At 39.5% G+C, this 27,237-nt stretch overlaps 1 protein-coding gene across 2 annotated transcripts; it reads left to right on the forward strand.

The window, feature by feature from the left end:
* The first annotated feature begins 257 nt into the window (after window positions 1-257).
* On the forward strand, window positions 258-24,438 carry ddhd2 (DDHD domain containing 2). Of its 2 annotated transcripts, XM_088935327.1 has the most exons (19): window positions 258-489; window positions 1,859-2,158; window positions 4,352-4,550; window positions 5,358-5,548; window positions 6,329-6,418; window positions 6,945-7,065; window positions 7,311-7,400; window positions 8,573-8,714; window positions 9,496-9,704; window positions 10,134-10,201; window positions 11,195-11,326; window positions 11,980-12,075; window positions 13,389-13,562; window positions 14,986-15,141; window positions 16,458-16,560; window positions 17,009-17,170; window positions 18,248-18,337; window positions 20,064-20,241; window positions 21,802-24,432. In XM_088935327.1, exons 2-19 carry the CDS (start codon window positions 1,991-1,993, stop codon window positions 21,881-21,883), a joined length of 2,451 nt encoding a protein of 816 aa, XP_088791453.1. In that variant the 5' UTR covers window positions 258-489; window positions 1,859-1,990; the 3' UTR covers window positions 21,884-24,432. The 2 variants fall into 2 exon arrangements, with proteins under 2 accessions (XP_088791453.1, XP_088791445.1); XM_088935319.1 differs by lacking the exon at window positions 18,248-18,337 and having other exon boundaries at window positions 21,802-24,438.
* The last annotated feature ends 2,799 nt before the right edge of the window (window positions 24,439-27,237 follow it).

Raw genomic sequence — 27,237 nt, forward strand, 5'->3', positions numbered from 1 at the left:
TTCAGAAAAGCCTTCTCTTGCATAAAAAAATCAACCTTGTAGAAAACTAAAATTGATAGTTAACACTCCTATTATATTCTCTATCGTCCCTCAATCGAACAATAATCCATACTCTTGTTCTTGTATTTGTATCGGATTAATCATCGGCGGTGAGCTCATCCTGTTTTCATTTCGGCTCTCATAAAGCTCAGCTGATTACGTCGTGTTTTTTTTTCCCTTTGGCGACCTTTAATCTCCTCACGGATGACGTCATCTTTCGTTGTCAGGAGCAGTCGCATCCAGCGTCGCCCTGCAATGGAAGAAACACGGGAGCTGAGTTGTGTGAGCATCGTCACAAGACTTTTTTTTACTCCCGAGAAGATATTAAAATGTGCACGGGACCCAGGCTTCCACATTACTTCGAAATAAATTCTAGTCACCCAAATCGTGCGTCATTTTACGAGCTACACGGAGTCGAAGATAGCAAATCAGACCTGTCAATACCGTCAGGTTAGTTGATATGAGAACTTGGGAGTATCCTCTGTCTTCTTTCGTCAGATATACTGTTTCCCAATGAAGTGTCTGGAGTTGCGTATTTTAGTAGTAGTTTTGGGTAGCTGCAGTATTTTAGTCCTGATTTCTTAAGTATAATAAAAATAAGCCGCTGATATAAGGCCCGGTGTGCGTCCAACATTTACCATTAGAGTAACTGTTTTAGATGTTATGTTACATTTTCATAATCATGTAACCGGGTTTACCACTGCATTTCAATTTTAGTGTTACTGCAAATAAATTAAAGTCTGTTGGTGTTCTCTTCGAATTTCTTCAAGTTGCGAAAAGAAGCTTGAATGTCTCCCCACGGTAATTCGATCTCTGAGCTCTGGTTCAGGGATGATTAATGAATTGGCTCACGTTTGTTATCCAAAGCGCGTTTACGCTCATGGAGTCAAGACAACAGGGTCGTCTTGTGTGAGTCAGAAAAACCGAAATATTTCGGCATGGCGTGACCTGATTCTAGTTTGAGTGCTGGGTTTGTAGCTGGACAGACTCGGCTTGTGTGGAGTCTGTGTGCGAGGGTGTTCTGTGGCAGTTCCGGTTGCCTTTCACCTTCCAAAGGCTGGGTTGATCGGTGTCATCAGTCATGACAGGTGGTGACATCATGCGCTGGACTTGCCTGTCTGGCACCCAGTGTTTCCAGACTGTCATAATGCTTAGACCCACACCAGGAATAAGTAGCTTTCTGATGATGGGTGAATATGGCACAATGATCTGACCATCCCCAGGGGATACACAAAGCAGATGGAAAGGGTTTTGTTGGAAGACAAACACATTTTGCTTTCTAAATCAGGATGGAGCAACTGCAGTGTTGCAGAGTTCACTTGTTTTCATTGCATCAGTGATCCTAGTGACTTCGTTGAAGTGATCATTTGGATAGAAGTCAGATTGCCTTTTTTCTGAGGTCTTAGTGCCTTGTTGAAAACTACCTGTAAAACATTTCGGATTCTAGCCCTGGAATTGTCCAGTGTCTTTAAATGGCAGATGCAAAGCAAAAAAGCTGCTGAGAAGAAAAAGTACCATACAGCCATACTTCGTTGGAAAAAATTGATTGATTAATGTCCAATAAATTATAGTTCATTGAAGGTATACTAATAGCTATTCAGTCATCCTGTTCAGTTCTGAAACAGTACTTGTGCAGTGAAGAGATATTTCACTTTCTTTATTGTGATGGTAAACTGGCATCATTTAAAGAGAAATGTGATACACTTGTGTGAAATCTAAGCAGATACGGTATTTGGTTTGAATATGAATTAGTGCATCTTACAGTCCTTACAATCAACAAGTAACGGTTGCTGAAATCTTGCTGTTTATTTCTCCCCAGGTGAGTCAGGTCTTGGTGTAAGAGCTTGGCACTGAGAGTCCAGCCTGTATTGTTGGACGCAGCCAGAAGTCTCTGCTAGGAGAAGCCACAGCCAAAGGTCGGGAGTGGCCAAGCCCACAATCCGATTACACAATGTTCCAGAGCCCTGAGCCTGCTGACAGGCCTCCCCTGTCTGCAGTCCTGGAGCCATCTCAGAGGATCAGTGTCCTCGCTGAGGAAGGCTCTAATCTCCCCGGGCAGTCTCATCCAACCACACAGAGGCATCGGCCGAATACTTCTTCCAGCACAGGCACCGAGCAGGTGAGCCGTGATTTTAGAATCGCTCTTGGCTTGTGTGGGCCTGTCACTTTAAATCACAGCTTCCAGCATTGAAGCTACACGTTGTCTTAAAGTGAATGTTGTAACACCTTTGAAAACCAACCTTAGGTAATTTATTACAGATTGCATTTGTTCTTTTTACTTTCTTTAATGGTTTGCAAAAAATACAGGTTCCCATTGTGTTTTTGTAGAAGCAGTGAGTAGCTGGTTATAATCTTGCGACACAATGACACTTGTTTTATGAGATTTATCTCGATGGACGTTTTGTTCCCAAGTTATAAAATTCTCCCACATCCCCGGCTGGAAAGGTAATTTACCTGCTGACTATGCTGTACATGATGTATACAGATGTACATACTGTGTAGATGTATATGTGAGTCAGTTGCAGAGGAATTTTAAGTTTTTTGATCCAACTCTTGTCACAAGAAAATAAAAAAAACAATGCACTATAGTTATATGTGTAATTAAATTGAAAATTGTGTTTTGTCAGTGTTATGATGTGTGCAGTTTTATTTCATGGAATGAAAGTTGGTATTTAGCATTTGAGCCTTTATTTGACCTTGAGTCACCAGGATGTCTTTAGGTTTTCATGTAGGAGTAACCCCTGGGTGGTGCTAGCAAGCCTGGAGATTCTTCATTCAGACACACTGCTCCTCAAAACAGTACAATCTGCATTATAACAGAAGTAAAATTCAAGTTTTCCTGCCTTCCCACTTGAAATATATCCAAAATATGTATTAGCACTGTGTTATTTTAGTCAAGGGTGGCACCGTGGTTAGTATTGCCGTCTTGAAATGCTGAGGCCCCCAGTTCAATTCTTAAGGTGCTGTCTGCATTGTGCATTTTTGTGATTGTGTCTGTGTGTCTGCCTTGCGATGGACTGGCACCCTGTCCAGGGTGTACCCTGCCTTGCGCTCGGTTGTTTGGATACAGTAGTTAGAAAATGGGTGGATAGTTCAATCAAGGGAGCAGAAGACACAGATCATCTTTGGCAGCATACAGTACAAAGTCATGCTGTTACAATTGTAAACTGTGCGTGGAATTTATGGTACAGTACATACAGCACAGACGTTTAACTATTATCAACATGTTGTCCAATGAACTGGAATTGTGAAGCATATTTCTTGGTTTGCTTTCTGTGTTTGTCAAGGATTTTAAAACAATGATCAAGACATTCATTGTTTCAAATGTGCTGAGTAAATTGCCAGTGCTGGGCGAATAATGCCTTGCTTTGTAAAGCTATGGTTTTTCTGTTAGAAGACGTGCCCCGAGATATTCTCAAGATCATTCTGAGCTGCTTCTTCAAGCTGCTGCAGTATTGTGTAGCTCAGAAGACTGTGGTGTCTTTTAAATTATTAAAACCTTTGCTGAAACTCTAGATTCAGTTTGTTATCAGATGGGAGCTTGACCGTACCCTGAATACAAGGTATGTATTTTTCTCCGTGTGTTTTAACGTATGTTTGGGGTATAAGAACAATGTGCCTTTATCCTTTTAATGCAGTACACAGAGTAAATGCTGATAAACGGTTTTGAAAATAATCTTTTTCAGCTGTGCTTTTTTGTTTTAAAACTGACAAAAATCAGTGTAGGTTCTACCTGCCTTGTTGTACAAAGCTCGTTGTGAAACATTTTAAATATATGTGTAAAATTACAAATGTTGTAATTTTGAAAAGTTTAATTGTCTAGCTTTTCTTCCTATTGGCTGACTTCATTAAGAATCTCAAGAAACTGCAACACCAGTATTCATCACATCAGGAAGTGTTTCTCATTTGAATATACTAATTACTCATTGTGAATGTACTTCCATATATAAAAAAACAAAATAAGATCCTCTTAAACTGGTTTGTGCACCAAGTTAAGTTTAGTGCGTACACGTGGTGTAAGATTTGCTTTGCCACCTTCAGAGCAAGTTCCTTGCTAAGCCGCAATACAACATGTTCAGTACCAGACAATCTCTTGTGATTTGAGACGAGCACAGTCCTCCAGCTATTTAGTTACTAAGTATTTCCTGACATCTCCCCATTGTTGGAAGCTGTTGGTGCAAGATGGCTGCTGTACTCCACTCCAGAGGCTGCTGTGCTCAGGTGTTGGCTGGAGTGAATTGGCTCCTGCCTGCTATGGATTTGAAAAGAAGGAATACCTTCAACAGCGGTGTTATTGTTGCTCTTCACACAGACCATGGCGGCTGCAGACCAGGCGGAAACCTCCCCGTCTTCTTCCGGTTCGTTTGAAATCATCGACATCGATGCTGTGCAGTCCCTCTATGAGCCAGTCCAGCCTCACTGGTTTTACTCCAAGCAAAAGGACTCGAAAGACACTTGGCTTCCGTTCAGCAGAGAGGATTCAAAGAAACTAGAAGAAGCGTACAGCCTGGGTAAGCAGCCGTTAGGAGTTTTGAGCAAAGATTTCTGACTGGGAAAGTTAGAATTATTAAGGAAACCAATTACTATTTACTATAATAATTACTATAGTTATTATTAACTAAAGTATGACCACTTGTGATCACCACCCTGAAGCTGTAGTGAGTCAAAATCCTACAGCTGAGCATCTGCAACATTTAGGGCTTTGACTGTTACACACTGGTGCTGTGGATGGGCTTTCATGCATTTGTACATTGTGGAATGCTTTACACACAATGCATTTGTGCAAAATGTTGAATATGTCAGTGGAATTTATCAATGTTTGCAAAAATGCTATGTACACTATAAAGAGAAGGAGCAATTGTAGGTGTATGTCAGAGAAAACAAATCTCATGGAATCTATGGTGCAGGTTTGAAAATACGTCTGTAGTATTTATTTTTTTATATTACTTTGATTACTTTTTTGATTTTTTTCATTTAAAGCATTATTACGTCAAATGTACAAAGCTGCTTTTCCTCTTTTAGAAGGTAAAGTGGTCATTTTTGACACCTAGACTTTTTTTTTTGTCATAAAGTAGAAGACACTGGTTTTTAACCACCATTTCTTTTTGAAGTGTTTTTGTTTTGGTGATTGAGGTTTACTTGCTGTGGGGTTCGAGTGCTGGGATTCCTCAGGAAATGGTTGCAGTTTGTAGGATTTTTGTTTTAACTCGAGTCGGTTCAGCCGGAGCGGCGAGGTTTTCGTCCCCGCGCTCGCTCGCTTGCTCGCGGGTCTCCAGCGCTGCCGCTGACTCGCTGCCTGCTGTTGGTCGTTGGTCCAGGCGAGAAGACGGGGGACGTGGTGGTGGCCACGGAGGGCGGGCGGTACGACGTGCGCCTGGCCGACAGGATGCGCTTTGCGGTGTTTTGGGAGCAGGCCCCCTCCGAGGTCAGACGCTGCACCTGGTTCTACAAGAGCGACAAGGACAGCTGCTACGTCCCCTACCCTGAGGAATTCAGCGAACGCCTAGAGGTCAGCTCTTTTAAACTGGTTGTTTCTAATGACACTTCCTCTGTTTCAGCACAGAAGCTGGATGTTTTTGGCTGTAATTCGCTTTTTTATTTCTCTTTGCCTGCAATGTGTTTTATTTTTCTTCTCCAATACATTTGTTAGCCATCCATAAAGGGAAAAGATGAATTCCTAATGCAAGAAATTGTATAGGGCTAATAAAGCAACATTATTATTATATTATTATCATTATTAGTGAGAGACGTCAAGGCTGCAGGGTCACGACTATCCTGTGTTGGCCCTGTCTCTCTCACACCTGAAGAAGGCTCCACGGCCGAAACGTTGTGTTCTCTTTCTTCTTTTTTTCAGCATGGAATAAACCTATTACTTGTTCCTTTGCATCCATAAAGGGAGCCTCCTATGAATCTCTCAGTGCCTTGAGTGGGTGTTGATTGCGGAGCGGTGGCTCTGTGGCTAAGGATCTGTGCCTGTGACTGGAAGGTTGCCGGTTCAAATCACGCAGCCGGCAGAGGAATCTTACTCTGTTGGGCTCCTGAGCAGGGCCCTTAACCCCAACTGCTCCAGGGGCGCTGTACAATGGCTGACCCTGCACTCTGACCCCAGGCTTCTCTCCCTGTCTGTGTGCCAGTGTCTCATGGAGAGCAAGCTGGGGTATGCGAAAAGATGAATTCCTAATGCAAGAAATTGTATAGGGCTAATAAAGCAACATTATTATTATATTATTATCATTATTAGTGAGAGACGTCAAGGCTGCAGGGTCACGACTATCCTGTGTTTCAACAGGAGACATACATGATCGCCGTGACGCTGGATGAGTGGAAGAGGAGGCTGGAGTTTCCCTCTGGCGAAACTGTCATTTTACACAACCCGAAGGTAGGAAGGCTTCTCAAAGGTGCTGCAAGGTTGTGGGGGATCTCTGTCTCTTCAAGTCTGAACCTTTCAACCATCAACGCCAGCTACAGCTCCTTCAAGTAGAAAGAAGAGGGGAACCTTATTTAAAACTAAGAACAGGAGGTGTTTCTTTACACAGAGTGTAGAGGGAGTGTGGAGCCAGCTGCCCAGCCATGTTGTTAAAGCAGATAGCCTATCTTCTTTCAGGAAACAGCTAAATTACATCCTTGGATAAATTAACTACTAAAAATCCAAATGAGGTAGATGGACCAGATGGTCTCCTCTCATTTATAACCATTTTTTATGTTCTCATTTGCTTCTTTCCTGTACCACACCACTTCTGGCAGCAAGGTGACTTTCCTTGGATAACTTTTGCCAGTACTGAGCAGGCCTGTATGGTGTTATAGTTACTGGTACAGCTGGTGTTATGCATCAGTAAACTTAACAGGCCTTTATGATGTATAACACTTATGAACTGAGATTAGCTGCTGTGTTTTCCTGCCTCTAGCTGATAATGCAGTACCAGCCTATCATGGCCCAAGATGAATGGGTGTCCTCGCCCTCAGAGCACACACGGCCAAGGACAGTGAAGCGAGGCATCGAGAACATATCGGTCGAAATTCCTGAAGGTCAGTTTCTCCGATTTTCACCAGCTTTGAAGGTTGCTAATGGGTAGCATGCGATAAAGGTGTTTTGCTTTCCCTATGTGTTTAGCCCAATGTGTGTTGGAAAAAAGCAGAGCCCACTATGATCATATCAGCTGTTGTGGCGGAGGTCTGAATGTCACATCAGGCTATAGTCAAATCTGTGTATAGACTCTGCTAGCAATAGCAGCAACACGTTCTGTGTTAAATTTGTCTTTCCTGTCCTACAGGGGAACCCGAACAGGTGGACCATTTAGTTTTTATGGTCCACGGGATTGGGCCTGCTTGTGACCTTCGTTTCAGAAGCATTGTTCAGTGTGGTATGTACTTTCACTGCGTGGCACCGCACACCTTCGAGTTCATGTCGGGTGTTTTACTGTACTTTTATTTGAAAAAGCGCTTTTTACTTCATGATTGATTTTGTTTTATTGTCTTTTCTCCCTTGCTGTGGAGAATCATATGAAGCTAGGGATATCCTTATGATAAGCTAGTCCTAGGAAATGGAATCTTCTAAAATATATATTGTATATTGATCGATTTCAGATCAGAAATGTAGCAAATGCTATAGGTTTCAGTTCTCATTTGATGCATTTTCAATGACTCTCTTTACACTGTTTATACTAGTTTTTTAATACAAAATGTGCAAACTGTGCATGGCATCCCTTTCATGTTAACATTCCCCTTCCTGATTGACTGCTTCTGGACACTAGGCCACTGTGTACGCCTGTGAGGAACAGACGTCAGCCCTTTTGAATGTCATTGTCATAAACCTTATATGCAAAATGGGAAATGGAAGAACGGCTACTGTACTTCTGAAAAACACTTTGGTTTATGTTGACACATAACTCATGTACATCTTCCAGACCATGTGAGGAAGCTTGCTGGGATATAAAGCAAGGAGAGTATAATTCAAATCAAGGTATATTAAGTTAAATTGGTGTAATGGTTTAGTCAGAGCTCATTTAGAATACTGTGTACAGTTCTGGTCACCACAATATACTAAAGATATTGCTGGTCTGGAATCAATCCATAGAAGAGCAAGCAGTAAGATACTTTCTGGGGTTTCATGGAATGTTCTACACTAACAGATTGAAGGAAATGAACCTTTTCAGTCTTGAACAGAAAAGACCACAAAGGGACCGAATGCAAGTATTCAAAATTCTCATGGGAATTGACAGAGCCAACCCAGAGGACTTCTTCAAGATGAACAATGAAGTATGAACCAGTGGACTCTAGTGAAAGCTACATGGAAAACCAAGAAGAAGTGGCACTTCACTATCCAACAAGCTGTGTTTGAAGCCAGTACCTTAACTCACTTTATATTAGCTTTAACTTTCAAGAAATCACCTAACTAAATCCTTAGATCAATAAGATACTAACTACCAAATGGGCCAGATGGACTGAATGACCCCCTCCTCTTGTTTGTAAACTTAAAAAAAAATGTTTTATTGCTGAAGTGTCTGTTTACCTGTGTCCATTTCTGTCTTGCTAGTGAATGATTTTAGGAGTGCGTCACTGAGCTTGCTCCAAACCCACTTCAAGAAGGCTCAGGAGGAAAAGAATATTGGTCGGGTAGAGTTCCTTCCTGTCAACTGGCACAGTGCCCTCCACGCAGATGCCACTGGAGTGGATAAGTAAGGAGACAGCCGTTAGCACTGCCCCAACACTGCTTCCATTTCAACATGGCCGATTATCGGGACACCTCATACAGTTCCGGTTTCTCCAGGTTCCTGTGAATTAGGAATGTGTTGAAAAATAAATACAGGTCTTTATTTAAAACAAATTCAATTACTCTATTTGAGTCAAACTTGTCTTGTGCCAAAGCAATGTATCGCCTTCAAACATACAACAGGATTGTTTTATTCATTTTTTCCTTGTCTTTTAGTGTATTAATCGAGTGTATATCATCATAAACTTGTAGCAGGTAGTCACTTTTAGCAATGAATACTTTGCAATGTTAATTGAAATAAAATGAGACAGTTTTGGGGGGTTACTAAACCTGATGTGTATCATATGAGGCTTGTCTTGCCTGTGGGCTTCTGTTCCACATCTGGTCTTCTTAACCTATTCGATACTTTTCAGAGGTCTTCATTTTTCTTGATTTAAAAAATGTTAGAAAACTTGCTGGACTCTGACCTCAAGGACTAGAGTTGTGTGTTGTACTTACGTTATGGATCCATATTGACATTGACTTGGGTTTTATTCCTGAGAAACAGCTTGACTGTGTTAAATTTATGTTCCAGGAAAACTTATTCTCAGCTTGCAAAGTTCAGTTTTTATCATTGCGATCCCTTCCAACAATAATACCTTGTACAAGGTATTTGCAGTAAAGACTGCAAAACCCCCTATACAGATGCTGCGCATGTTTTGAATTAAAGCAATGGGTGTGTCTGTGTCTGTGCATGTGCCCCACAGAGATATCCAGAAGATAACACTGCCCAGTATCAGCAGGCTGCGCCACTTCACCAACGACACGCTGCTGGACCTCTTCTTCTACAACAGCCCCACCTACTGTCAGACCATCGTGGACACGGTGGCCTCCGAGGTCAACCGGCTGTACAGTCTGTTCCTCAAGAGGAACCCCCAGTTCCAAGGAGCTGTCTCCGTGGCCGGACACAGCCTTGGTCAGTCCCAGCTGTCCTGGGTGTCACAGTTTCCCGTGAGATAGAGAGATACTTTATTGATCCCGTGGGGGAAATTGCAATGAGAGTGAGAAACAAAAAACACCTACTGTCACAGAATCCAAGAAAGTATTGCAATAACAGACACAGTGAATATGGCCTGTTTCTTTATCTTTTTAAGCTCATTTTGATTGATGTTTCATCTTTCAGTGTGCTGATTTCTTACTTGTCTGGAATATAATTGCCTCTCGTGTAATTGCACTGAAACACCGAAAAGAAGCCTAAAGGAGCAGATAACTGGCTTATGATGAATATAAATACAGGATTTATACTTGGAATGAATAGGATTGAGTATTTGTTGAAAGCTATTGTGCCAGTTGTAGCCTTCTGAAAGGTGAACCTTGTTTTTTATTTCAATATTGTCATGTCCAGGCTCCCTTATCCTCTTTGATCTGCTGACCAATCAGAAGAGTAACCAAGACAACACTAAGCCTGCAGAGGTACTGTATTTTGAAAAAATTTTTTTTCATTAAAGGAAATCAAACAGAATGTTGCACCAGCATTAAGACACCTTAGTTTAGTGCTGCTGTCTACAATTTATGTTTCTAATGACAATTTTGTGATTCAAATGAGACATAAAAAAACAATTTTTCACTGCATAAGACAATTGCTTTGAGAAATATATGTGTAAATGAATTCTTTGGAACCCGTGCAGAACATTTTAGAATTTGTCATTATGATAGGGCTTTCGAGGAGGAATCAGTTTAATAGATTTGTCATTATACAGCATGTGACCAAAGAGAAGAAATGGAATCCAGTAAGCCTGAAGCTGAATTGCTTTAATGATATAAAATAGCATTGTCAATGTCTCCTCAATGCTTAATGGATTTGTCTAGGATTAGAGCTCCATCTAGTGACAGACAGCTGGTAAGTTATTTAATTTAAGAGATGTGCATTGTTGTACTGTAGTTATCAAGAATGAGAGTGATAACATTACCATTCATTTCATTTAATGGAAAAAGTCATTAAATGTCAAATCTTAAACTGAAATATTCAGATAATTTCAAAACCTTTAGGAATTACTTTTTATTTTTCATTTTTCTTGCAAAAGGTATTTGACCCTAAAGTCGTTCCTTCAGTTGTTTTTTGAATTCAGTATTGCTGCCTGGTTTTTAGAACAGTACCTTTGGAGTTAGTATCTGCAAAGGAAGTGAATAGTATACCTAATAGTAATGAGTTGCATTATTTTTTTATACATACAGTGGGCAATAATGCTCAATAAAATGAAAAAAGGTTAACATTAACAGTAGACTGAGGAATAAATGTGGTTTTAATTTTAAAAATACCAATAAGTAATCAACTTCTGAATCTGCACACTATGAGTATGCACCCTGTGTTTCAATGGAGCTGAATCCTGTGTCCTCTCTGAGACCAGGCTGTGGTTTGCTGTCCGATAAATCTTAAATAAGTGTTGTTTTGTCTTGTGTTTCAAGTTGTCGCAATGCAAAGCAAGAAATGCCTCTGTAAGAGGGGATGTTCAGAGCCTAGAAGAAGCCTTGGAGAGAATGGGGTTGGGAGATTATATCAGTGTGTTTAAGAAAGAAGAGCTTGACGTTGAATCTCTGGTAAGTGTCTGCAGATGTCTTTTTTTGGTTGAGATGCATTAGGCCTGACATTTCCACTGGCGCTGGTCTTCTTGAGCACTGCATGGCATTTAACTCATCTTTAGGTTAATTAAGCCTTAGCGGATACTTTTTTTAATTGGCAGATGATGAGTTTTGAAAAGGGCATTCGGATTAGCTCTGATTAAAAGTATAAAAAATGAATTATCATGAGACAGTCTACTGTATGTGTTGGTATGTGAGGACTCTCTTTCATTTGCTTTAACAAGTTTATAGAAAAAAAAAACTGCTTTAAGACAAAGGAGGCAATGTGTCAGCTGTCACCCTGCACAAGGCGTGAAAGTAAATAAGACTTTTACAACTGAAAATCTGGAAACAACTATATTGTACCAAATAGAAATTCCAGGCAGTGAAACAAACAGTAGAAAGTACAAGTAAGTACAAGTACAAGTAAAAAGAGTACTCAACACTTAATTAAAATAATACGTTTACAAAGTGTTGCTGGAAATTCAATTTGTTTGCTTAGTATGATTTGTTCTGCTTTCTTTACTTGTGTTGCAGTTCTGCGTAGGGAAGTTCAGTAAGGCTGTTAATGGTTATTAGACGTGGCTGATGAGGACACTGTTTGCTTCTTCCTGTTTCCTTTGGTACTTTAGGCCCTGTGCACAGAGAGGGACTTGATGGAAATGGGAGTCCCTCTTGGACCCAGAAAGAAAATTCTGAGCTTCATGAAGAAGAGAGAGATCCTGCAGGTTTGATAACACAGTCTTCCTGACGCTTGAAAGATTACTGGACAATAAAAATATAATTCACATACAGCGCACCGCATCAGTTATGTTGTTGTACATAACAAATTAGTTCTCTGAACTGTTGTCTTCTAAATTCAGCAGCTGTAGCTGGAAGAGTTTTCATTTGTGTTCTGTTTCTAATTTCACACATCTTATAGAAGTTACAGATTAGGAAAGGATACCATTGCAGTGTCAAATGTGCCCAAAGCACTCAATTCCTTTTGTAGATTTCAGTTTGCTGAAAAAAGTCAGACGTTTGTTAAATATCTATTTCATACTATCCATTTTAATTATGAAACATATAGTTAATACTACCCTCACACCATGGAGATAAGGAGCGAATATATATTGTTACAAAAGGGGGGTTACAAAAAGGAAAAAATGAGGAAATGACCAAACAGATTAATCAATAAGTAAAATAAATCAGAACCCACAACTTGTAAAGATTTTGGCCACGAATATACCCGAGCAGTTGTTGCAGTTAGAGGCACATGAATTCTTTATTCTCTGGCAAAGCTTTGGTGAAACTTCGTTAAACATAATATTGATTAAGAATGACAGTACACACTAAACGGAACAGAAACATAAACGTGCAACACAAGTTACACTATGTAAAGATTTGCAAATGAGGTGTCCCAGAGTTCTAATGTCCTAACTGCCCAGAAAAATCTGAAAAAAAAAATCAATCTCTTATATAATGCCTACAAAGGCCCAAAGAAGAAATGCCTTCTGAACTAACCAGAATACAACCTACAAATGAATCATTCTCTCTGTAAACCCGCATGCCATTAACCATAAGAAGCCCGTTTTATTGGAGAGATTCTTTACACAGGAAATCAGAGTTCCCTAGACCTATAGAATAGCAAGCTCTCTTAACAAGGTTCATATACTTAGCTCCAATCTGGTCTTACTGGGATATCTGGAACAAAGAGCTCTCATCTTCTATATCTTCCTTTCTCCCCTTCACTCTGCCTCACCATCCTCATACTATATATAGAATCTATCTGGGCTGTTGATTGACACCTAAACATTTACCAACAACCTATGTAACCAAGGTAAATCAAGGTAAACTTTAAGATTGCTTTGATCACTCTATCTGGACTCCCTGCATGTCAGCCAAATACCCCTTTGCTTTGAAGCTGGAAATGTTGATACTAGTCAGGTGTTACCCGTTGTATCTGGATTCTTCGAGACACTTCCGTGGACACCTATAGCTATAACAATATACTCTGTAAAGATGTTGTAGCCATATGGCATTTCTCTGCCTCTGCCTGCAGGGATGTAGAGCAGGACCTGCACGCCTTGCACATGGCCTTCATGGGGCCAAAGAAGACACTGGGCCTTTGGGTTCGGAGCCCCCCGGAGACACAGACCACCCGCTCCTGCGGACCCTGTCCTCCACCAGCGTCAGCCCTGTTGACTATGAGTACTTTGATGTTGGAATCGGGCAGGTAAAACAAAAGCTCCTGAGAATAGCGTAAAAGTTGTTTTTTACTGTGCGTCTGAGACGTTATATTTTTTTTAAAAATCAGTCTGGCAGTTCTTAGGCAATTCTAAAATTTCCAGATTTATAATGGGGCTTCTGATAACTGTGCTTTCTGCACCACAGAAGAGAAACTTTTCCTTAATAGTGGGATGCAGTAGGCCCCTGCAGATAAGTCCACATTCTGTTCATGAGGTCATTTCCGATGTGTAGCTGATGATGCTGTGGACTTTTCCTGGCTTCAGTCAACCTGAGGAGAGTATGACTTTGTCAACTGTGATTTTTTTTCTTACAAAAGAAATCTCCAAGGAAATGCATTTTTTGCATTCTTTTTTTGCGCGCTTTTTCATATTTGGCCAAGGTGCCAGGACACTAACAGTCCTCCTGTTTTTGCCCCCTGCCTGCCTGCCTGGAGAACAGAATCAGGGGATTGGTACAGGCCAGGTTGGTGCAGTGTGTTGCAATGGGCTCTTTTTCTCCTCTGCATCTTTGGCCCCCACCCCTGCCTGCTTTGTATTAAAAGAAAGGCCCCTCATTACCGTTCCTCCTCATGGTGATCAGTCATCTTTATTTGTATTATTCCACTGTGTGTGATTATAGTAAGTGGAATTCATTATTTTATCCACCAACTTGCTTGTGCTGTGCCCACTCTTGGAAAGAGCTGGTCTTTCCTTCGGTCATTCTCTCATCCTAAGAATGTCTGGCATTTTGCACTGGAATGTAATCATGGAGTTTTGACTATTGCCTCCGTTGTTACCATTGCCTTAATTGATCAGAATTATTTGTCGAAAGGTAAAATGTCTTGAGAGGTGTAAAAACTGTTTTCTGCAGAGAAAATGTCCTTGTTTCTATGTTATAAACTGAATCTATACTGTGTAAACTGTAGGTACTTTACAATTTATACTTTTGCATGGCTGTCAAATTATACATTGTTTCTAAGAATATTTGAGTTCTTATTTACTCATCATGATTTTTTGTCAGTGAACTGCCAAATTCTGATTGAAATTGCAAATACAGCGAACGTTTCACATTGGCGAATCCTGTCAAATCACCTTTCTGTGTCCTAAGTCATGGAGCAATCCCCTGCCTTAGGTGTCGTTCACCATCACAAGGATATTTTTTTCATTTAAGCAATAAATTAAAGAAAAAGAAAATTTCCTCAGGAGGTGCCCCACAGTTTTATTAGTCAGTGTGATCAAAAAAAGTTGGACCTGTTATAAAGTGACAGGAGTGTGAGTGAAAACGACAAGCTGTTTCATCTGAACTATTGATGTAGTTCCACTTGAAGAGTGTTTTAGTATGATACGGCAGAGGTTTCATTACAACTCAAGAGAATCCCATATGTTGGAGATCTTAAATATTAAAACTGACTGCTGACCTTGAACCCCTAGGTGTGTATCCGATACCCCCAGCTGACGTTCGAGCCACAGGCTTTCTTTGCCTTCGGGTCCCCCATCGGAATGTTCCTCACCGTTCGGGGTCTGAAGAGAATCGACCCCAACTACAGCTTTCCCACCTGCAAGAGCTTTTACAACATCTACCACCCGGTGAGCTCAGGGGGCATCAAGTCCACGGAGGACAGCCAGCTCAGTCCTGCTGCCGTGATTTTATACAGTACATCTCTATTTGTGTAACTATCTATCAGGCATTTTTTCTGTCCAGTTTGGTAGTGTTTTTAATAATAATATTTCCTTACAATTATATAGCTCTTTTCTGGACACTTCATTTAAAGCACTTTACAGGTAATGGGAACCACCAATGTGCAGCCACACCTGGATGGTGCGATGGCAACCATAGTGCACACAGTACGCTCCCCACAAATCAGCCATCAGTGGGGAGGAAAGCAGAGTGATGAAGCCAGTTCATAGATGGGGATTATTAGGAGATCATGATTGGTAAAGGTCAATTGGAAATTTGTCCAAGATAAATTAGCTGGGATAACACGTTCTTTTCGAGAAACGACCTGGGATTTTTACTGACCACAGAGTGTCAGGACCTCAGTTTTATGTCTCATCCAATGGACGGCACCTTTTTACAGTATAGTGTCCCCGTCACTATACTGGGGCATTAGGATCCACACAGACCACAGGGTGATCGCCCCCTGCTGGCCCCACTGACACCTCTTCAAGCAGCAACCTTAGTTTTTCCCAGGAGGTCTCCCATTCAGGTACTGATTAGCCTCACACCTGCAGAGCTTCAGTGGGTTGTCAGGTGTGAGTTTCAGGGTTATATGGCTGCTGGCATGTTTTCAGCATGCATTGTGCTGTTTCCAGCCCTCTGAGTGTGTAGAAGCAAGCGAAAGTAGCTATCTTGATTTCATTTGTCTTTTGCCAAGCCACTTCTCCTGAATAGTCCCCCTCTTCCATGGGTTAGAACTGAATTCCACCTTCACTACAGGAAGGTGTGTTTTGTATTGTGAAAGTTTTATGAGAGCAATTATGAGTTTCTTCAGAGAAGAGATATTCTCCCAACAGAGAAAAGATACAACATTCATCTCCCAGAGGAGTGTTGCTCAGTGTAGACACACAAATCAGCTTGCATGGGAGTCTTTCAGGATGGAAATGTTTGAAATATCTAGAGACGTTCTGTGCCAGGGGTCTCAACCATTATCATTATCATTATCATACCGTTTATTCCCTAGGGTAAAATAAATATTTCAGATATGTACATAAACATTGAGCATATACGTTGTGTATGCAACAGCACATTAACAAAATAGGACACCAATAGAGCGCCTTCCAGTCCCTTTCTCTCTCATAGTGTTTTAATAATGTTAGCGCAAGTAAGCGATTGTCCTTCCTAAAATTTAGCTCCAAAATATTTCAATCTGCTTATGATTTCTGTTCTTCCGATCTCCGTGAAGTTCGACCCAGTGGCCTACAGGATAGAGCCCATGATTGTCTCTGACGTGGAGATTGATCCCATGCTGATTCCCCACCACAAAGGCCGGAAGAGGATGCACCTTGGTGAGTAGCACTTCACACTCTTAGCCATCAGCGTTCTTCTTTTTCAGTCCCTTCGTTCTCTTTCTTGTTAACAAGCTACAACCGTAGCAGGATTTTTTTTTTTTTGGTTGGTGCCCTTATCAAAGACGACATGCAAGATTTGGGTCTCAAAATAGAATGTGTTACGTATGCAAACAAGAAGCAGTCAGACGGACAGTCGTGAAATCAAGCAGTGGTCAGCTGTGTGAACGTACTACGACGCAGAGTTCAAGATTGGTGTGATACAGGTGTTTGCAGAATGCATGATGCAGGAAAAGTGATTTAATGATATGCCAAAAGACAATACAGTGCATGTGTGCAATGAAATGTTTTTATCCACTGGTGAGTTGATAAGTCTATAAGGCATGGCAGCAAGACTAAGACTTAATTGGTTTTTCATGGTAACCTGAAACTCTGCAACTGTCAACAGAGCTGAAAGAGAGTCTAACTCGGATGAGCACGGACTTGAAGAACAACTTCCTGGGCTCTCTGAGAACAGCCTGGCAATCCTTCTCACGCTTCCCTACCCCTGCTCTACCCCCGCTGGCTGATGGAGAAACTGCGCCTGGGTCGCCTGCAGTAGAGGCAGATGGTGAGCATCATCCCCACCCTGTTTTCTCCCTGTTTTTTTTCCAAAAGTCATTTGGTCTTACTGGAAGCATGTTTGATGCACAGTGCTGCAGAAATCACTGTGCTTTTCCAGACCCTTCCAGGCTTTCCATTTGAATGCATTCCTATAAAATGACTTCCATGTAACTGCTTTTCATTTACATTCAGGGTACTGTGTGGCTCACACTTCATCTATTCCACAGACATTGAGTGCTCTTTGAAACCATTTCCGAACAATAAAAAAGCATATAAAAAACAGATTAAAACAATTAATTTGTGTTCTTTTATTAGCCTCACAGATCCTTATGTAAGGTGTTAACTGGGAATTTCTGCAGAAGTACAACATCCGTCTTCTTTTCATACAGGAACGTTTATGTCCCCAAAGCCCAGGTCTAAAGCTGGAAATTAGCCCACAAGGTCATCTGGAAAAGTAGCAGACTACAGTAGGGTCATGGCATTCATGAGAGTTCTGTCCAGAGAACCATCACAGATAACCAGATTCGCATATAACCAAGTCCACCCCTATATCTTTGCATAATGTACTACAGTATATGGTATGTACAGTACCATTAAAAGCCATAAGAGTATGTCCCTTATATGGTAATTAAAGTACTAATACTTTGGCTTTAACTTGTCAAGCCCCTACTGTACTTTAAAATAATGGCACCATGTCATCTTTGTATATTATTGAACAAGCCATTCTGGTTATTTTCTGTCTTAACTGACACCATAGTGTTGTCAGATAAATAAATTGTTAAGCTCCCAGGATTAGGAGGTCCTTTGGATAAGCACCCATGAGCGTTTCTTTTGGATTCACCATGATAATCACAGATTTTCTTTTTTGTGTGACTGAAACATTTCTACTTTCAATTTGAAGACTTACTTTGTTTTTTCTTTTACTTATCCTAAATACTGCTCCTGTAATAGAAGGAGAAAGCAGATGAATGGGGAGCCCTGTGTGTGACCGTTTCTGACAGTTTCTTCCCTTGCTTATAATCTTTGCATGGAGTCGTCTGTGCAATGTGCTGGACTGATATGGTGATTTTCTTCTGTGATGCAGCTGAGAGGGGTAGCAGGAAAAAGTGTAAGCCTGAGTTTTGGAAAGGTGTGCTGGAATGGCCAAAAATAATCAAATTTAATTACTTCCAAGGTAAGGCAAGTAACCAGTGAGGTAATGTGTGAGACAGTAACAGTGCTGTAATGTTGCTTCTTATCCTCCAGAACATGTGCCCATTCAAAACAAACTTTATTTAAGAAAATATGATTTGGTTAGTGAGAAAATCATTTTATCAGGGGATTAGAGTGCTGTTCTTGAGTTTGCTCTCCAAATTTGCAAAAACAAACAAAAACTAATGTATAAGGAATGTGTGGTAAAACAAAAAGTAGCCACCATCATAAATATTTCTGTCACTTTCGGTAGATGTACATTTACTGTACATGGGCCTTATAGATAAAACTAAAATTATGAGAAATGACGCCATTGTTCTTACAATACAAAATTGTATTGGGTGTATTGATATTTGAGTATTTTTATTAACTTCATATCTGAGTAAATCCCTTGTTTTTTTCCTTTAATATCATCCCTTATTAAGCTTTTAAAATCCTTAAATAAAGTGCAGTCCCAGCTTTGTGAACTTTATTCTGCTATCATTTATCAGCAGAGACTTCTTTCATCTGGCTGCTATAATTTTTATTCCTCTTCCTCTTGTTTTATTCCTCACACACCATTATTACCACTGTGGCCAGCACTGTTTAATCGTGTTTCCCCACATGGTAGACGTTTGGCTTCCTATATTCGTGTAATATAGGAAAAAAGATGCCTGTTTTTTTCTAATACTTCTTCTTTGAGCCAAAACAAAAGCCTTTCAGTTATTTTGGAGAAAAAAGGCTTGTTTCGCTTTGTTTGACACCAGCAGTCTGGCCTCTCCTTCCTACCTGTGAGTGTGCTCCGTGCTTCCACATTGCAGCTTTGCTTGAAGTGCAGCATGCTAAAGGCTAGTTTCTGTCGTATTCCTTCAGTGACTCTTGCTTTCCCTGGTGTACTCTTCTACATACAGAATCTTCTGAAGTAGGCAAATGTGAAGACGACATATTATTGCTCTCCTACTCTCTATATACTGGCTTCTGATATTAAAAAATGTGTGGTAAGCAGTAAAGACACCTCAGCTTTGGCAAGGAACCTCAGCCTGAATCTCCGTCTGTATTTCTCAATTGCGGCAATAACAGTTAGTCCTTTTATTGAGACCGTACTTCATTGTTTTCTGACGGAAATAATCCAATTAATAACATCTGTAGATTTTTAAAGCTTTTCTGAGAGGAATTACTGGCAGTGCTTACTGACTAAAAGGCATTGTATGTAACAATAATGACAGAGGTTACTTCTAGTAATAGAATAATGAAAACAAGTAGTACCACAAACTCATAATGAATATTTACCTTCACTGCATCGTGATATTTATCGTCTCATCTATGTTACAGATGAGTATTTGAAATGTGTAAATTGGTAATTACATCCAGTAGATATGATTGATTCAATAACAGAAATGATTGCTAAACCTTCACATTAAATAGCTTTAATTGTATTTGTAATGCAAATCTTCAATACGTTTTCATGCTACTGGTATAAAGCGCTTTATACCAATATAAAAGTGACTCACTTGATTAGCTGAGAAATTGATTAGCCATATTAAATGGACAATTGATTACTACAGAAAATACTGAAACTTTCAAAATGGCTTTCAAGAATAAATAATGGTTTCGTCCTGAAAGGTTTCCGTTCACTAGTGTGAGATGAAGTGCTATGGACGCCTGCAAGGAAGGGGCAGAAATTCATTCCCACGGCCCGAGGAACTGACCTGTTGTCCGAATCCATGCAGGGGCCAAACTAGAGGAGGCTGAACCGCAGCCAAAGGAGGCGGACAAAGAGGAGGAAGAGGAGAACGTTAGTATTGGGATGCTGAATGGGGGGCGGCGGATCGACTACGTTCTCCAGGAGAAGCCCATCGAGAGCTTCAATGAATATTTATTTGCACTCCAGAGTCACCTTTGCTACTGGTAAGTGTGGGACAGAAACACCAACAGCCTAGTTAAGATGGGCTGCGCTGTGGTAGTGTATTTGGAATATACCTTGAGCAACATCTGTCTGGAAGTTTCTGCTCCATCAGTTAGGTTTAAATAAGACTTTCCTGGACAGTGATTGGAAATACTTTAAAAAGTAGCATTCGTAATACTTTAACTTCGGTTGTGTTAGTAACAATGTTTGCCAGTATATTAGAATTCTGATGAAAACGTGAATTTAATTTGGATTGTGTTTGCTGCAAAACAACTTTGAACTTTATGATCCTTTTAAAAATTATACTGGGCATATTAGCATAAAGGAACATTTTATTTCTATTTAACTATATTCCCATTATCTTAAAAATAGCAGAAATCTAACAGCAAGCAAGAAATGAGAAAGCCAAAGTTATTGTGTCTAGATTTTTCTTTGTATGAACTATACTTCTCTAAAAGGGCAGAGACATGATTTTTAAAAAGATATAAAATCACTAATAACTTTCAAATTACATGGAACACTGAAGTCTGTCAAAACATCTTAAAGTGTTTTTTTCCTGTGTGGTGTACGTCACAAAAAAAATACAGTGGCGCCGAGCATATTTCTGTGTTTTGAAATCAGCACTGTATACTGTATATTGTGGGGTTTCAGGGGGTCAGGGTTCAGGCCTATAGGCCCCACATGTGAAAAGAAGGAGCAGCTAACTCTCCATACATCCCATACATGATATTGTACTGTGGTAGAATATTTTGGTGCAGCTTGTTTCTGTTTGAAATGGGCATATTCCACCTTTTGAAAAACGTCAAATAATATCTGAACAACCATGTAAAATGTCCTGTTTCTACCTCTCATTATGTCATTGTGATATAGTCGGAATGGGCCAATCATGGAGCTAGTATTTGTTCCTCCTGTTGCCAAAGTAATCAATTGAACAGCAGTTAAATACACACGGTGCTTCTATTTGATGAATGTAGGAAATGAACAGGATGTCAATGGGAATAGAAAATGCTCTAAAAAGCATACATTTTGCATTTTTCCACAGTGCGCAGTCAAATACACGATTTCCATGAAATTCATGAAATTGTGAATTTTTCACTGACCTATTTATCAGTCATAACCCTTGCAGTGTCCTGAAATACGTCCGCGTGCTTTAATGAAGGTGTCTGTTCTTGTGGCTATGTGCTGTGCACATACAGTAGCATCACTCACAATCAAGTGAGAAATGTCTCCATCCAATCGTTGATAAGTCTTGTTAATGGAAACTTATTTGTGGGCATGTGGTGGAGTGACTTTTCGCTCAGCCACAAGAACACTTGCAGTATTGCAGGCTGACATCTTGAAAGCAAATGTAGTGGATGTGTATGTTTAAAAACTTACCAGCACATGAGTAATGACAACAACAAGATTCTGCTACTTACTGTAACTTCCCAGACTAGTCGGACAAAAGGGGACCAGTTCATTTTTGTTGCAGTTATCTTGCCAGTGTGTGTAAATATTTTGAGGGCTCTTGCAATAATAAAGGCCCAGAACAGTATCTCATTTCTTCCCTCATTGTCTTGTAGGGAGTCTGAAGACACAGCGCTACTGGTCCTGAAGGAGATTTATGAGAAACTCGGAATCACCCTAGAACAACCACAACAGTAGACCTTGAAATACTCAATAACAGCCCGTTGCAACAAACATTTTCCTTGTTCATATCCATTTTGGTTTTATTTATAGAACCTTTCTAAATTGTCATTTTGGGGGTTTAGGTGATACCTATTGATTTATATAGAGCATTTGAAGGACTTTGATATTAATGGCTTATGATCATTTCAGTGACTTTGTAAATGTGCGTTGCAAAAATGATGCAGACCCCTGACATGCCATGTTTTTTAAACTGCAGGTATGTTTCATTATTGCATGAAAGCTTTGTTATTTTGCTGTATTATGTTGAACTTCACCAAAGGTGAAATTAAGTCCTGTTTTCTCTGTATTGGGGTCCAGTTAAAGAAGATCTTTAAGGCAGAGCATGTCAGTCACATAAACTACCTTTGTCTCTTTTTGCTGCTGAAGTGGACTTGTGCATGCTAGTGATTAGACTGCCAAAAACTACACTACCTGCCATTCCAGCGCACTTCTGATGCTGTGTATCTCACTCCTGTATCCAAGGTTTCAGACTAAAAGAATGGTTAAGATACCTTCTTGGGTTAGATGGTGCTTTCAGACTTGGAAGACTTGCACAGAAATGCACATCTGTCCCCTTTTTTTTTAATCTGAAAAATATCAGCCATCACACATTTCTTCAGTTTTACTTTTTGCATTTTTATGTAAGTTCATGTTTGTAAGAAGAAAACAGCATCCACCTCACACAGCTTTTTAAACTGAGTTCATCAAAACAAATAGGACATCTTGCAAAGCAAGTTGGTCTCTTTAATGTGCTTTCAAAAAAAGGAGGCAACATTTAAGGTGGCAAGTTCCTGTTTCTAAAGTCTGCAGGGCCTTCTTTGAGTTGAGCTTTTTGGGGGGTCATTTGTAATGTGCATCTGCTACTTAATTGTGCAATATGTGGATTTTATGAACGCAGGTTCAAGACATGTCTCATTATAGCAACACTAGAATTCTAATTGGTTCAGCAATTCAGTACTTAAGAAAACATCCAAAAAATGAAAAAACACAGCTGGAGTTTCATGGAGGAAGGCTTTAATTTTTCCCCATTACGATAAAATTGATAATTGATAAAATTATCATTTGATAAAATTGATAACATTTTAGTCTTTCTTTGATGCATTAATGTGAGACACATGACATTTCTCATTGAGTTTGCTGAACTGGAATATGCAGATGTAGAAATGCTTGTGTATTCTATTAATCTGTTCCAGTTACTTTTAAAGTTCTTTAATGATGGTGTTTCAATCATTGCCTCTGGGTTGATGGCTTGTGACTGATGATAAGTTTTCCCGTGCTGTTAATACCTCATGTGAAAGCTTCCCTCGTGAATGTCCAGGCTCTGGTCATCCACAGGACGCTGTAGGTTTTTGTTTTGTCCAGGGTTTCAAGAAATTCATGTCCCAGTTATTGGGTATAATTGATCAAATGTACAGTACTTTTTGCTCCACATATTTATTAATTTAGTAATCCTGCAGAGCTGTAGTCCAGTTGTGGTCACCCAAAATGATTCCCCAAATTGGAAGATTTGTAAAATATCAATCTAAGCAAGTAATTTGTTTAATTGTGGGACCACAGTGTGTTAAGATTTTTATTCTAAAATATCTGTACATTACTTAATTTAACTAACCAGGTTAATTGATTAATTAACCTCAACTAAAATGTTTAGAGTCTCTAGAAATTTATGATTTAATGTTTAACCTGGACCTGGTTTGGAGATTACAGATTTAGAGTGACCTTCATAACAGAAGAGGATACCATTTTGAGAACTGCATTGCATATCCCCCCTTAAATTTCCTCCCCTAAACTAGAATATCCTGTATTTTCTTCACATCTTCACTTCAGAACATAAGAAAGGTTAGAAACAAGAAGAGGCCATCAAGCCCATATAATGTAGCCCTTTTGGTAGTTTGGTATTAAGTGATCCAAGTGCATCTTTAGCTTCAGTCTTAGATGGTGATCACTTGAATTCAGAATGAAATTCTTGTTAGAATTTCACCTTTTGCTTTGTTTATCTCTGATCAGTTTTTCCAAGATGGCTTGCTCACTACTTCTTGTGTTCATCCAGTCTCTGGTTCAGTCTGGCACTATGGAATTAACACCAGTGTCACCTTGGTCCATTGGGAATGTGAACGGAACTCTGTAACCAAAGTGGGAAAGATTAACTGATTTAGGAACGAGTAAAAGCTTATTCCATGCTGAAAAGAGACACAACATTTCAGCCGTGGAGCCTTCTTCAGGTTCTTTACTTGTCCTTTACTTGTCTCTTTGCAGCTAATGCATACTGACACACCTGCCTACTTGAACCACATATTCAGCTTTTTTCCTTCTTGCATTCAAATCAAATGAAGTAGACTTGCCTTGTTCTTTTAACCTATCAAAGTCTTGCCACTTGTTAAAGAACGAGGAAGATGATGGAGGAGTGAAGCTATGTTCAGTTTGCACTTTATAGCATATTGTATTTAAACCAAATGTTTTTTTTCTTTTTTAAAAGCCTATATTATATGTTTACGTAAGGTATGTTTGCCATAATAAAACTATTGTTGAATGGATATTCCCTTGAATTATTTTAATGGTTTAGTGGTCTGTTAAGCTTGTTAATATACTCTACAAGGAGAAAAGTTTTTTTTTTTAAATCTGTGTTTCTGACAGGCACATGAGCCACAAATTAGAGACTGACGTGTTAATGTCGTGGGTCTTTTGACAAGGGGTCCCCCACACTCCCACTCTGGTTCCAGTTGGGATCTGAAATAATAATGAAATAATTAAAGGTACTTGACAGGTAAGTTTGCATTTTTTTTGTTCAGAAGCTGGAGATCTTCAGTTGCTTATGAAAATGCAATACCAACCTCCAATATATTTAGGAACTTACAACATCTAAATAATTTAATTTACTTAAAGATTAAAAATCTTTATAAAGGTTTAAAATATTTTAAATTAATCCTATTAGGGTTTTATAATGTAACTGAGAGCTCAGCTGGAAAACCACCAGATGTGAGGAGTCCCATGACGATGGCTGAGGACCCCTATATTCGCCAGCAACAATAAGTTCTGCTAATTGCAATGTGCAGTGTTGGGTAAAAAGTGTTGCATTGCAGCGCACTGTAAATTATACAAGTGTGAGTTGATGCCAGCCGTTTGTCCATTGTATTGCATCTGTAGGGAGAATTGAGTGATTACGATTGAAGTTAGAGATTTACCACAGAATTGTGTTATATCCATATGAACACTACTTCATTTAAACAATAGCATACTGTATATCCACGTGGCATTTGGCAAGTTTGTTCGGGTTTTTTTTAAAGCTTTTACTTCACAGTAGTTTATGCGTTGAAGACTAATCAGAGCTACTTTGTTAACGCTAAAGATGGTTTCACCTCTTTCTTCAGTGACCTATCATTTAAATTTGATACACAGTATCTTTAAGCTATTTTAAGTATAATGTTAGCGGTATTGTAAGATAAGCAAAGGAGGAGTTAGTATTCCTTAAGTGGACAGACTTAGTTCAGCTATTTTTTCCCCCACAAATACCTGTAACAAAATACTGTCATGATTACTGTACGTCCCCCTCAAATTAATAAAACGAATGAAAAGATATGATGAGATGCAGCGCCGTTTGATTGCTTTCTATTATAGGGCAGGCCGAGTGAATTGCTTTGGCTTGGTCTTCCAAAGCGTTTTCTACTGGTGTTTATGCGTGAAGTGTTTATTTTTTTAAATAATGAAGCCGAGCCACATGTTTTCTGTAATTATGTCGGTCCGTATGCTACTTAAAATGATCATTTAAAAGCGGCTGCTATATTTTCACGCGTAACTCATAGCTTGCATTGCCCCAAGGGCATTAATTCATTTCCTTTATGCGCTATTGGAAGAAGCCAAATATTACAAAACATCCTTTTCCTCTGCATGGTAGAAGCCAGAAAATCCCTATCGCAGCCCTCCCTTCCTTTTCCCGACAATTCCAGTCTTGCATAAGGAAGTATGCTTAGTCCAAAGAAGGAAAAGGGGTTAGGTATCTTTCATTCCTCAAGTTTTAGACATTAATGTATCTGTTTCATGTCTTTGTATTTTATCGAAAACGTGATTACTTTTGGTGACAATATTTGATTTCTTAATATTTTCAAAACTTGAGCGTTATTTTGAAATGTGTACAGGTGGAATGGAAGGTGGGAACTTGTTAAGAGGTATGTGTTGTTTTGTAAATACTTTTAACGATAAAAGAAAGCATTACAAACCATTATATTTATTTGTTTTCTTGAAGGGTGTTCGGTAGTTCATGCTTTGGTTTCCTTTTGACCTTGTTAGTCTGTAGTCCAATTTTAATGTTTCGCTCAGAAACTCTGTAACACCCCCGGAGACATTGCATAACCTTATTCGTGAAATTTGCTCATAAGATATTTCACGTTATTACACTTTCAGTGGTACGAATACCTGTTTTAGCTAAAATGACTAAATACTTAATGAAATGACTGAACAGCGATAAAAAGAAATGTCGTATTTTCGTAGACATTTTCTATGCTGACATTGAATTTAGAGCTTCTTATTCCCGATTGAATTTTGACAAAGTACATTATAAGACGTAACTTATAGTTTTTATAACCTTTATAGGAATGATATTCCTATATAGCATTTGTAATGACAGTTGTTTTCCAAAGTGTTACGCAATAGTAAAAGTCAAGTTTCAATTCACATTTAAACTTTTTAAATCATGAAAAGCTTTTTGAATCGTGTTTGTGGCTCGTAATATGCAAAAGAAGTCTGGAGAAGGTGTAGTGTAGGTGTAGTTTTTTTTTATATTCGTGGGAAGGATAGCAAAGATTTATGGTGATTTTTTTCAAACGAAAACTACGTGTGTTCAGAAATATTTGGGAAATTAGCCCGTGTAATTCTCCTGAACAATGGAAGAGCCAGTTGCTAAGGACAACCGTGATAAACATCATCTGAGGTCTGCACGAGAAAACTGTGGTTTCCGACCAGAAGTGCCAAGTTTAAATACCGCGGCGCTACTGGAAATCTCTCTGAACTGCTGTCTCACATCTGGGCGGCTTTCTGGTGAGTCCTATAATTAAACACCACGTCAGGTTAAGGAGTTCCTCGCTTCCAGAGATGCCAAATGTTTACTTCAGAAATACTTGTAGATGTATGATTACAACGTCAGGATGTGGAAGCTTATGCACGTTGTATTAAGGAGAGAGAGACCCTTAAGCTATAAAAGTGCAATTAAAGGTGCTGCATTTTGTAGTTTTCTTTTAATTCAACTGAAGGAGAAACTGGGTACCTCTTACTTAGAATTAAGTAAAACTAACAGTGGGAACAGTTGCACATACTGTACCATCCTTTTACTGCTTCCACAC

Source organism: Atractosteus spatula, chromosome 2 (assembly GCF_055471065.1).
Source record: "Atractosteus spatula isolate fAtrSpa1 chromosome 2, fAtrSpa1.hap1, whole genome shotgun sequence".
In the NCBI taxonomy this organism is placed as follows: Eukaryota; Metazoa; Chordata; class Actinopteri; order Semionotiformes; family Lepisosteidae; genus Atractosteus; species Atractosteus spatula.